This window comes from Cynocephalus volans, chromosome 13 (assembly GCF_027409185.1).
Source record: "Cynocephalus volans isolate mCynVol1 chromosome 13, mCynVol1.pri, whole genome shotgun sequence".
Classification (NCBI taxonomy): domain Eukaryota; kingdom Metazoa; phylum Chordata; class Mammalia; order Dermoptera; family Cynocephalidae; genus Cynocephalus; species Cynocephalus volans.
Window position 1 is genome coordinate 42,797,380 of NC_084472.1, and position 13,199 is coordinate 42,810,578.

Consider the following 13,199-nt stretch of genomic DNA (forward strand, 5'->3'; position numbering starts at 1 on the left):
CTCTTATTGTCTGCAGATACTCAGGCTTTCTGATTTCCTTCTTACCAGTAGCCACGAGTATTGAGTAAAGTCAGTTAGTTTGTTGAAGGAAGAAAATAAAATTGTTGGTTACAGTAAGAGCTGCAGTTTTTTTTGTGTTAATTCTTTTTATCTCCATTTACCACTAGTGAAGATATTCAATATTAGCAAAGATATTTCCATTCTCTTCAAAAACCCATCTACCTTGGGTATTTTCATGTATATAAAGATGTTGCAAGTATAGTCTAGACTGAATGACAAAGATTTCTCCCAGACCAGGGACTCTGCTTATGCATTCCAACTCCAGCACACTGCTAAAAACAGCTCGAGTCTTAATATTCCTCAAAGTCAAAAGAGAAAAATCTGATTAAAAAATCGTTTTGTGATCTTTCAGCTCAGCCAGAAGCATAAATACATTGGTGACAGAATGAATTTGCCATTATTTTGTTGCCCAGTTTCTGAATATCAGTCTCATAATTAGGGAATTCACTAGATGATAAGGCTTGCTGCGAGGCAGAGGCTTTCCCTACAGAGGCTGAGAGTAGCAGATACTTTTCACTCTCCCCACAGAGGCTAAGAGTACCAAATATTTTTCCAGCCTCCTTTGCAGCTAAGGATGCTGGCATGCGACTGAGACTCTGCCAATCAGAAGCCCCCACCCTGGGCTTTGAACTGGGAGCTTAACACAAAGAAGCAGGAAGTGTCTCCTCTGAAGAGGTGACTATTGATTTTATCAAATTCTGAAGCAGCAGTACCAGCTGACACATGTGGTCTCCAGTGCCAGTTGCCCTGGTCAACAGGAAAGGTAGGTTAAATGCTTGTTTTATTCCCTTAATTTATTAATTTTCAAAGTAATGGATTACTACCCTAGTAACCTCCAACAGTGACCAGTGAGTTTTGTGGGGCTGAGTATCATTTTGAACTCATGGCTTTTTATATATATGACGTGTTTTAATCCACTACAATCATTATTCTTTTTGATACTCAATTATCCCTTCAAGTTGGCTCCGGTGTTCTATAGACATGACTTCACTAGTGTTCAGTAGTGTCCATACTAACACAATGAGCTATCCTAGACTCATCCTACATGCCTGCCCAGATCTGGAATTAGTCATTTCTCCAAGGAAATGTAGTAGACATCACAGTCTGAGTAATGAGTCGTCATGGCTTTCAGGCCTTTTCAGTGCAAAATTAGGATACATATTCTTTAAGAGAAAAAAGGAGCTGATTATGATATTTTCAATTCAAAGTTATTAATACACAGCTTTTAATTAACTTATTTTTATATTTGTATCTTTTTTCACTTACACTTAAAATCTTGGGTCCTAAGAATACTTACATAGTTACTGCTTTGCTTTATTCTATATCTATAATTTTAAAAATAACAATACCAATATTACTAATAACAATAATACTACTGAATACAGTTTAAGATTTCTTTGTGGTTCTTTTGTCCTTAGAATTTATCCCACAATGAATAAATAGGTAAAAATAACTGTATTTTAAAGTCATTTGAAGTAACAGTGGTTATATGACCAACTTGATATAAAGTTAAGTTCATTTCCATTTGTTTTTAGTTCTTAGGGGCTGACTTTTTACTTTTTAATTGTCTTAATTATGTAAAATAGTTACATGAATAGGTTTCAAAGTCAAAAGTATATAACAGAATACTTTTAGAGAAGTCTCCTCTTTTGATCTCCTCCTCTTCTCTCCCTTACGCTTTAGTAACCATTTTTATTAGTTTTTCATTTATCCTTCTTTGGCTTCCTTTTACAAATGTAAGACAAATACATATGTATATCTATTTCCCTCTCATTTTCCTACACAGAAAATGTGTAAGGTTTTCTATACCTTACTTTTTTCACTTAATATATCACTCCTTATCAGGAGACAGCACTCTTCGTCATTACTTATTTTCAGCTACAAAGCATTCCATTTCGAGAATATATCATAGTTTATTCAATCAGTCCCTTTCAGTGAACATTTGAGTTGTTTCCAATCTTTTGTTATTACAAATAAGGCTATAATGAATAACCTTGTTCATATGCCATTGTGTACTTTCGTAACTATGTTGTAGAAATGGATTCCTACAAGTGCTGCTTCATATGTAATTTTGTTAGCTACTGCCAAATTCCTCTCCGGAAGAGTTGTGTCATTTTATATTTCTTTCAGCATTCAGATCCTTTTAATAAATTTATTTTCTGTTTAATTCAGCCAAAGTTGGTTTCTGTTTCTTACAAATAATAATTCTGATTGAGACACTGGTATATTTTCTATTAGTACAAGTTTTGAGGTTCTGCCCAACCGTATATCCATGCTGAACTTCTCTAATCATTATTTGTAAAGCCATCACATGGCTTTGCAATGAATATACTTATACCCATTTTTCTATATTGTATTATTTCACTCTGAATATCATCTACAACAAGAAGCAATGTGTCAAGCTTCATAAAACTTTATTTTTCCAGAATCTGTTAATTTTTCCAAAGAGAAAAAACAATTTTATTTTCTCTTGATTGAAAAATATTTCATGTTCATTGTAAAAACTTCACACTGTTCAGAATGACATCTATTTTTAAACAAGGAGCTCTTGGTTTATCTCATTTAATCCACATTGATACAGTGGCTCCTAGACTGAGGATTTTAAAACTCAAAGGAGTTTTGACTTGTGTTTTTTCAAACCGTGGGTCATGATCCATTAGTAGATTGTGAACCTAATTTGGAGGGCTCTAAGCAGTATCAAAATCAAACAAACAATTAATTAAACCAGATAGAAAATAGAGTACATCTTGTACAGTAAGTATTGCTTAATATATATAAACACACACATATATATGTACTGGGATACTATGTAATGTGTTTCTCTTATTGTGAGTTGCAGTAAAAAAAAAGTTTAAGAAATACCGATTTAGATTCAAACTCTATCAATATTGTCGACCATTTCAATAATAACGGGGAAATCAGAATAAACACCTTGAAATACCCAGTTTTAAGAATGACTTATAAGTAGATATGAAGAACTAATTTTTAAATCTTTCTGAATTTCCCTCACCTTTGAAATCAGGTAGTGCTCGATCATCAATTAGCAGCATGGGCCTGACCTGTTTCTGCTCTACTAAACTTCTGGCTGCAGTCAGAGATGTGAATATTTCATCTTCGGAAATGTCAAACTCCAATTTTTTCAACCTTTCCAGTAGGTCTTGCTTGCTCTCTTTGGTCGTGTTGGTCACAAACCTAACCATTACAGAAGTACTACGTAACCTGGAAAAGTAAAATTCAGAAGTCAACAGGCAGCTTTTATATTTTAGCCCCATAAAAACTCCTAATTTGGTAGAACTGTGCCACATGTTAGAAGCTGAAGGATAACTCACTGAGTGTTTTTATGGGCAAAGTTTTTAAATCTATCCAGCATTGCTTACAAATTATCTGCAATCTGTGAACAGCTTCACCACTAAAGGCTGCAAAGTTAAACTGTAAAAGCTTTTTCTGAGGGCCTTATATATTCTCTCACTGCATTTTACTGCAGAGTTTAGTAAAGAAGCAAAAAACAAAGCTTAGTAACCACTGTGCTCACAGAATATGAGAAGTGAAAGTTTTCTTAGAGATCCTGTACAGCCCTCTCTTCTTTAAGATGAGAAAATTGAGGCCTAGAGGAGTTAAGTGACTTGCCAGCTTTATACACCTGGGAGGCAGTAGAGCTGAGACAAGAACTCTGATCTTCTGTGTCATGGTATAGTGTTTGATCGCCTATACTAAGAGAACAGAAGAAACCTCTGGATATTATCAGAGATTAACTAAACCCTAATATGTTGCTAAGTTTATAAACAGAAACTACCTGGACAGCTCAAAGAAACATTCTGTTTTTATAGACTAAAATATGTCTTCCCTTGAACTAGTTACATACAGGATTGATTTGATTCCATGATCTGCTTTTGAAACCTAATCTGGCAATCTAGTATCAGAGAAAAAATTCATGATAGCCTTCTTTAAAAATGAAAATTATGTCCTTGATCCTAGTGTTTTAATCGAAAATCTGAAAATAATTTTAATTTAGCTAGAATTTAGAATTTAATATTAATGCTCTGTTGCTTTTTATTTTATGCTTTCTCCAAAAGGCCGCAAGGCATAAAAACACTAATCACAATTTAAAACAAACAAGCAAATAAAACAGAAAAGATATTTTAAGTATTTTACCCAAAGAACATTAAATAAATTTATATAATTAAGTAATTCACTATAATCATGATTATCTCTATAATACCTGTGTAGTCATTTTTCTCCAAAACACATAAAATTTGGTGATTTATCTCTCAAAATTGATTACTTGAACATAACTATTATCTTAAAAATGAACAAGTGTTAGTACTGAAATAGCCACAGAATTTTTGATGAGTTTCTTAAAAACGTTTTGTTTTACTCGTCCCTCAACTTCTCGTAGTCTATTTGTTTCTATAGAAACCAAAACTGGCAGTGCCACTACAGTGACTTCTTTGGGATAAGAACCTGCTCAGTAACAGAAAAATCTGTAGGCTCTTGCCCCTCCAGAATGGCAGGCTCATAGTTTACAAAGCTACTTAAGAGGGGTCAGTGTTCACCAGAAATTAAAAGATTTTTCATTCAATCCAGAGTAGAAAGCTTATCTTTAAAGCAGTAAAAGTTCTATCCAATGGGAGCACACAGATCAACAGATGTCCTTTCTCCTAGAAAGCCTAACTCAGAGAAAGACCATACCAAGGAGTCAAGAGAAAGTCCAACTATGCAAGTGATTTTCTTCTGACTTTAAACAACAGATTATCCACCATTTCTCCACCTATAAAATGAACATCATGACTGCCAACTAAACTGATGGCTCCCAACTGATGCCTACCAAGATATACAAATCTGTATTTCCTGAATTCCCCAAATGGAAAGTAAGCTCACTGAAAGTGTGAAGTCTGTGTCAATGTTTTGCCCTAACACCTGGTACTGTGACACTAGTCACTAGATTTTCTGATTAAGAGCATACTATGAACATTTTATGGTTCGAAAATGACAAGCACCACATGCTGAGTATTGCTGTTTTGAAAACTACTCTAGATTACTCTAGGATAAAGGTGCTTAATACCAGTTACTACTTCCGCTGTGTTGATGGGTATTTTTTTCAGGACACTCAGAAGCAAACATTCACATTAAATTCACTTTCATATGCTTTTACTGTATATCCCTAGTTTGTATTAGACTGTTTAATATTGTGGTTGGTACATCAGAAATATAAGACAGTACTTAGCCTTTGAAAGCATTAAATTTGTTGAATACTTCTAAAATTTCAAGTCCTTTAGTTAAATTTTATTTGAGCAGTTACACACTCAATGCTAGATCTTAGAACAAGCAGCAGGGGGTAGAAATATGCGTGCGTGCGTGCGTGCGTGTGTGTGTGTGTGTGTGTGTGTATGTGTGTGTGTGTGTGTTTCATTCTGTGATTCCAGGATTCATTTGTGATTTTTCCAATGCTATTTATTCCACATTTTAAAATCTTGAGTTTTCATTCCCAAATTTACATTACTGATTTAGAGACATACATACATAAAGAGCCAGAAGAATAGATTAGATGAAAAGGCCAAGCCTAATAAAGCTTAGAGAACAATGTTTGGAGGACATTATAATGCATACATCTTCCAGCTAAACACACTGCTGTCCCCATATATGTGGTAAGCTGGTGAAATGCTGTCTCAAGGCCATCCATTTAGCTAATGATCTGCCTTGGTAAAATGGCACTTACAAACATATTTGTCAGCTGAACCTGGAGGATAGCTTGCCTTTTAAGAGCTTCCTGTGCTCCTGGCACAGCTGCATCTTCAATGTGAAGTGTGCCACTGAGATCCACCAAAACAGCTTTTAATGCACGGCGTGCTGCCATCCTTCATTCCCTAGGAGAGAGCAAATGAAATTAAAAATACAGTTTAGGAAACAATGGACAATTAAAAACTGGTAAGTCTTCAAAAATATCACTCCTATCCAGAAACTGCTTAGTGTTAAGCTGCTTTTGGGAAAAAAAAGAAAATGTTTTTAAAAATCAAAAATCCAGAATTTGTTTCATAAAACTTTTACAGTACTTAGAGTTCTTTTTTTAAATCACGAATTCAAACTATAGGAAGGGAAATGCTAAAAGAGATGCTGCTATCTACTTTCAGGTTTTTAAAAATAACTCTTTGGTTAACAATTCAATCATTTATTTTATTTTTAAATATGAGTTTAATGCACTGTCAAGAATGGGTGGATGGAAGCACTAAATCATTAGCAAGGTCTTCTTCACCTTTGGTTACATATAATGAAAATGTTCTAATTGTCCATCTCCACTGCTATATTCTGAAATGGCATATGTGGCCAAGGAGCTACCAGTATTTACAGGTCACTGAGGAGGAAATTTCAAGTTTTACAGTAATTTAAGTAAGAAGATAATTTATTTCCCTTACAAAGTGCAGCTTTCCTTTTTGCATATCTTCTCTTTAAAAAATTTCTATTATGAGCTGTATCATGTAGCATATAAGTACTCTATGACAATTAATAAGAGGGTGGGTAAGAATAGTAGGGAAACTAAAGAGAAGGGGATGGGACTTCATTTTCTTAAATTCATTAATTCATTTATTCATTCAGTCATTTCTTCTACTTATTCATTTGTTTTTATAATGAAATATGTCAGACATACAAAAAGGTATTAAGGATTAATACAACAACCCCCTTTATACATCATACGGCTTCAGAAATAAAACATTACTGATATAGTTGGGGCCCTCTGTGTACCCTCTCTGATCTGATTGCCCTTCTTCCTCTGCCACTCTCCTGATTTTGATATATTCAAATCTCTGTGTTAAGTATATTGTGTACACCTAGCAACTTGGTTTATCACTCCACCTTATGTCTGTGAGATGTATCCATGTTAATAGATGCAGCTATATTTCATTTATTTCCACAGTGTATGGTATTTTATCATATAAATATATCACAATTTATCTATCTGTTCTCTTAATCATGGACATCTAGGTAGTTTTGCATATTTTATCACAACGAAGGGTGCTGCTATGAACATCCCAGTACATATCTCCTGGTGGACACAAATGTGAGCATTTCTCTGGGTCTTTTTGAGTCTGAGGGTGTGTGCTCACCTTCACCCTTACAAGATATTGCCAAGTTGCCCTATCCATTTGTATCTTCATAGGGCAAATGTGTACTGAGCACTTACTACGTGTCAGGCCCTGGTATAACAGCAGAGCTGAAGGAGCTGTCTCCTTTAAAGTGAGTAGCAAAGGCAGAAGGTCAAAGCTCAGCTAGAAAGAACCTGGGAAGATATAAGTAGGCAATTACTAAGAATCTCTGAAGAATACTATGGGAAGAGCTTTCAGGTGGTTTATGGGGTCTTACCTGGGGACAGATGGTAGATGGAAGACCTCTCCTAGCTCACTCCCTATGAGGTGCAGTCAAGAGAGCTCAGGGCTGGCAGTTGGCAGGCTCAGGTTTGGCCCTGGTTCTGCCTCAAATACACTGTGTGACCTTGGCCAAGTTTACCTTGTCTAGCCCTAAGTTTCTCCTCAATACTTGGACAGGGAGGCAAGATGAAGCCTTAATCTTTGTCTACCGCCTACAGTCAAGAGATCTGGGCTGAGAGAATCAATGTGTTATATTATGCCCTAGAGCATAATAGAGGATCCCTGAATTTCCTCCAGGCTTCTGGTTTTTAGCGCCTTTGCTCCTTCCATTTCTGCTGAGCATCTTCCCCAGACCCTCCTCCCATTTCAAGTCAGCCATCTCCACACACAAGGTATTGCTATGGGTTTAATGTGTCACCCAAAAGTTCATGTACTGGAAACTTGACCTCCATTTTAACAAGTTTTAAGAGGGTAGAAAATCTGATTATGGTATTTGAAAGGTGGGGTCTTTGAGAAGTGATTGCATCATGAGGGCCATGACATGGATACATGGATACTCTAACTCTTTTGCTCTTGTGATTCTCCATATGATACCCTGTTTGCCACAGGACTCTGTAGAATTCCACAAAGAAGAAGGCCCTCCCCAAATGTACCTCCTGGACCTTGGACTTTCCAGCCTCCGAAACTGAGAAATAAATTCATTACTTTATAAATTACGCAGTATCAGGTATTGTTATAAGCAACAGAAAACAAACTAATACAGGTATAAATATAGAAAATAAATAAAGCTAGAGCAAGCCCCAGAACTGAAGCAAACTGCCGGTAAGCCCTGGCAACTGACTAGCAAACATAAAGGACATCCATCAGGCATCTTGGAGAGAAATGCATTTTCCTGCAGGATAGAGCTATCAGCGTAGGCCGGGCTGGGAGGGAAGCAGAAAAGGGAAGCACAGAGATGGTGCTCCAGCTGGACCCAAGGAACCCACAAACCAAGAGGGCCCCAGGCATGCTCTCTCATGCTGCTCTGTTCCTTACACATGTTCCCCAAAACTAAGCAGGGGTTTCCCCTCAGCAAGCTAGAACCTGGGGCCCAAGTGAGGCAGATGCAGATGGTGGGGGAAGTGAAGCCAAGTGGTGAGGGTCAGACAGATCCAGTGTCAGCTAAGCCTCCATTTCCTCATCTGTAAAAAGGGAAGGGTAAGAGTAAATATCTTCCAGGGTTGTAAGGATTCAGTGAGTTAAGGAGAATGCCTAGCAGTGATAAGTACATAGCAGGAACCTGAAAGAGGTGAGCCCTCTTCCTCCCCACTCGTTTGTAACAGGAAATACCCCTTCAACTCCCCCCACAACCTATGGCCTGAAGCCACAGAGCAGGACAAGTAAGGCACGAGAGAAGCATCTGGGAGAAAGAAGGAAAGTAGAATGAGCTCACATTTATTGGATGCTGTATGTGTTCTGCACTGTGCAAAGTGCTCTGCAGACTTTATCACTTCATTTAAACTTCTCAGCAATCCTATGCAGATGAGGAAATGGACACTGAAAAGTTACTAATTTGTCCATGCTATTAGTTTTGACTTTGAACCATGTTCATGTTTTACACATTCAAATTTAAATTAAACCAGCCCTAAAATAGAAAAACAGAAAGGAAGTAACCTAGCCAAGAAAACTTTTACTCATAATACTCTGATTCTATTCCTTCAAGAGGATATATTTAAAAGACAAAAAGAACTGTAAGGAAACCTTGAACTTTACTTAGTAGGTTTGTTGTTGGTAATGGCAGTGGTAGAGTTCCAAAACTATTTTGTGTGCACTGTAGGATTGAGAAAATGAGTAAACATGTTGATCTTAAAAATCAGGGTTCTCAAGTAGGAGAAAAGAGATATAAACGTGGACTGGAAGGAGAGGAAAAGCCCTGTGGTATTGGTTTGGAATTGTAGGTGTCAGGATGAATTCATGATTTTAAAAAAATGCATGTCTTAGCTCTGTCCACTAAAAGGACCAAGAAGCAACAACACTCTAGTAGTCATGAGCACACTAAGTCCACAAAACCAGGATTGGGGCAGGGAAAGTACAAGAGGAGCCTGGAACACAATGTTTTACCAGATCACAGGTGGGGTTACGGGAGCCAGCTTGAAGGGGTTCCCACCTGCCAAATATGAGGCAATTTGAGCACCAAAATAAAAACTGACAAGAATGAATAACACACTGAACTAAGAAAAAATCAATGAGTCCACGCTAACACTAAAAATATTTATTAAAGAGAAGGGAAAGGGTAAGCTCTTTTACAGAAGAATGCCAATTAATAAATGTAGAAGAAATGCTAGAAATAGAAAATTGACATTTTACAACCACCACAGTAATAACTGATTCAGGCAGAAATCATCAATGAATGCCAAAACCACTGGATGAAAATTTGTTTGCGAACAGTATAATCACCCACGCTCAAAGAATCACCCACAGATTATTACCATTCATTGCAAAGGAAAAAGATTCCTATCGATGTCACCAAAGGCAAAAAAAAAAAAAAAAAAAAAAGAGCTGGGGAAGTGTTTCGGATTAAAGACGTCTGAAGAGACATGAAAACAAAATGCAATACTTGAGGAAAATATAAAACAAATAGAGCAAATATTAACAATTACTGAATTTTGGTGAAAGTATATGATTGTCACTGCACTGTTCTTATGACTGTCTACGTCAAGAGTAGGGGGAAAATAAGCTAATAAGTGATTTCTTTTAAAAATGGACTGAAGGCAAAAAAAAAAAAGGCCATTTTCATACCTAATAATAATAATAGTAACAGTTATAAAAAAAAAAGAAAGAAAATAAACTCATGTATCAAACCCATCCCCAGCTTAAGAATAGCACAGGGCCAATACTGTTGAAGCCTCCTGTTACATTCTCTTCCACCCACGTGGAAGTAATTAGTATTCTGAATTTGTGATAATCATTTTCTTGTTTTTCTTTATATTTTTACCTATTGCTTAGTTTTAACATTTTGGATCATTATAAAAATAAAATCATAATTTATGCATTCTTTTGAACTTTCATGTTTTGCTTAATATTTTATTTCTGACATTCATCCACACTAATGTCTGTCGTATTCTACCAAAACCAAAACCACCTTTTGGGATTCTGACTAGAATTGCACTGAATCTATACAGCAACACCCAGAGAACTGAGATCACTATTATATTGTCACCCTATTCATCAACATGGCATCTCTATTTATGTAAGTTTTCTTAAGAGAGTTTTAAAAAATAGCTACATTAATGCCTTACATATATTTGTAGACATATCTCTATGATTGCTATAGTAAATGTTATTTTATTTTAAATTGCCTTTTTAAACCGTTTAGTGTTGGTATATTGAAATATAATACGTTTTTTGTCATATTCTTTAACCACTCTAAATTTTCTTATTAATTCTCATATTCAGCCTGTAGTTTCTCTTGGGTTTTCTATGTAGACAATAATTATCAACTCCAAGTGACAATTTTGTTTCTTTCCTAATTTCTTTTCCTTTTTATTACTCTAGTTAGGAACTCATGACAAGTGAATAGAAGTTGTGATAGCATGTATCCTCATTTTGTTTCTGATTTTAAAAGAAATGTTTTTAATACTTAATCACTAAGTATGCTTGCTTTATGACTCTTTGTAGATATTTTAGCCAGTTAAGGAGGTTCTCTTCTATTCCCAGTTTGCTAAACGGTTATTGAATTTTTTCCCTTTAAATTGTCAATGTGGTCAATTAATTTTGAAGCAATCCTGCACAAATCCAATTCAGTTCTGATGCATTATTTTTCTAGTTGTTGCTGGATACAAATAGCAAAAGATTAGAAACAACCTAAACAACCATCAACAGGAGGCTAGTTAAATAAATTATGGTATTCGTCAGGTTTCTCCATGTTTACTTTTCTTCCCTTTTCATATTTTTTTTGTGAGTCACTGAAGAGAACAGGGAGGAAACTAAGCTCTACCTCCTAGAAAGAGGAGAATCCTCATATATTATGCGGAATTCTTCTGTACGGAAAATTGGTCTCTTCTTCATTTATTTATTCAATCATTATTATTTATATAATCAGTACAAACTCACGGATATTTATTCTTTTCTTTGGGCTGTAACCTAAGGCTATGTCATTTATTTTGTTGCTCAATTGCTTTAGCTTTGGCCACTAAGACCTCTTTCAGGTTGGCTCTTATGTCTCCAACCTTTTATTTTTTGAGCACTTACTTCCTTGATTTCTGGAATTATATGATGCTCCAGGCTCATCTTATATTTTCCTTTCTCCAGCCTTAGAATCAGCCGTTTTTCTCCAAGGAGTGTTGGTTCCTTTTATTGGAGAACAGTACTTAGAAACCAGCATCTGGGCACTGGGAGTGCTCATTGCTTCTAGGTCCTTATATTCTAGGTAATACAATTATGTATACCAACTCATATATAAACACATAATTATTTCTGCATCTACCCATCTGTATATGTACATTAAGCTAAACGAGTTCATACTGAAGTCTCCAACTGAAATACAGTACTGCAGTGTTCATTCCAGCCTTCCATCCTTATTTGTAGCTTTGCTCTCAGAATGAGAAACGACCCATCATCCATTTACTTATTTGCTCATCTCTGGCATATCTGTAAAGCACTTTTAGACTGCTTACTCTTACCCTCATGAGAAACAAATTTACTAAGGGAAGTACAAAGTTTACATACAGTTCATTTTGTTTTTATCCTTAGTTTCCAGGCAAAACACCACTTTAAAAGTTACTTAGGTCAGCTTCTCCTCCCTATCCACAGCCTTCACAGACGCACATTTGTAATATAGTTAGATTCATTTCACACAGTCTTACTTTCCATCCAGGGTGTCCCATATCCTAGCTGATTTTTTTTTAGAGTTTGCATACATTGATGTTTGTTCTTTGTGATGTACAGTTCTAAAGGTTTTAACAAATGCACAGGCTTAAGTATTCACCACCCTAGTACTATACAGAACGGTTCCTCACCCTAAAAATTCCTCTGTATATCCCCTTGTAGGCAACTAATTTCCCCTCCACTAACTCCTGGCAACCAATGATCTGTTTTCCACAGTTTTGTCTTTTTCAGAATGTCTTACGAGAAGAATCATACAATATGTAGACTTTTAGGTTGGTTTTCTTTCCCTTAGAAAAATGCATTTAAGATTCATCCATGCTGTTGCCTGAACCAATAGCTAATCCCTTCCATCACTGAATAGTATCCCATTATATGGATGTATCACAGTCTGCTTATCCATTCCCCTGATGAATTTCATATCAGTTGTTTCTGGTTTTCAGTAATAATGAACAAAGCAGTTATAAACATTCGCGTACAGGTTTCCGTGTTAACATAAGTTTTCAATTAATTTGGGAAAATACCTAGGGGTGTGACTGCTGGATTCTATGGGAAGAATATGTTTAATTTTATAAGAAACTACCAAACTATTGTCCAAAGTCTACACCTGTTTTTGTATGGCCTGCAAGGTGAGAATCGTTTACATTTTCAGATGGTTGGGGAAAAAAATCTAAAGAATAATAATATTTTATGACACATGAAAACAATATGAAATAGAAATTTCAGTTCCATAAAGTTTTTCATTTTGTCAAAAGTATGTAGAATAAACTTTTCTATCCTGTTACATACAAGGGTCCTTTAAAAAGTTTATGGAAAGATTCATATTATCTTTCAATTCCATTTTCCACGAACTTTTTGAAGGACTCCTGTATGTACCTACATAACATTTTCAATTTTGTCTCTTGGCCTGCAAAG

General features: G+C 35.8%; 1 protein-coding gene across 3 annotated transcripts in view; it reads right to left on the reverse strand.

The window, feature by feature from the left end:
- Positions 1-13,199, reverse strand: part of HDHD2 (haloacid dehalogenase like hydrolase domain containing 2) — a 47,959-nt gene that overhangs the window by 26,348 nt on the left and 8,412 nt on the right. For 2 of the 3 annotated variants that reach the window (XM_063077136.1, XM_063077135.1), the window contains 2 exons: positions 5,814-5,924; positions 3,071-3,279 (listed from right to left, as the gene is read on the reverse strand). In XM_063077136.1, the coding sequence (XP_062933206.1) occupies positions 3,071-3,279; positions 5,814-5,914 (310 nt within the window). In that variant the 5' untranslated portion in view covers positions 5,915-5,924. Of the gene's footprint in view, positions 1-3,070; positions 3,280-5,813; positions 5,925-8,853; positions 8,937-13,199 lie in introns of those variants that run through there. The other variant, XM_063077137.1, reaches the window with a different exon arrangement.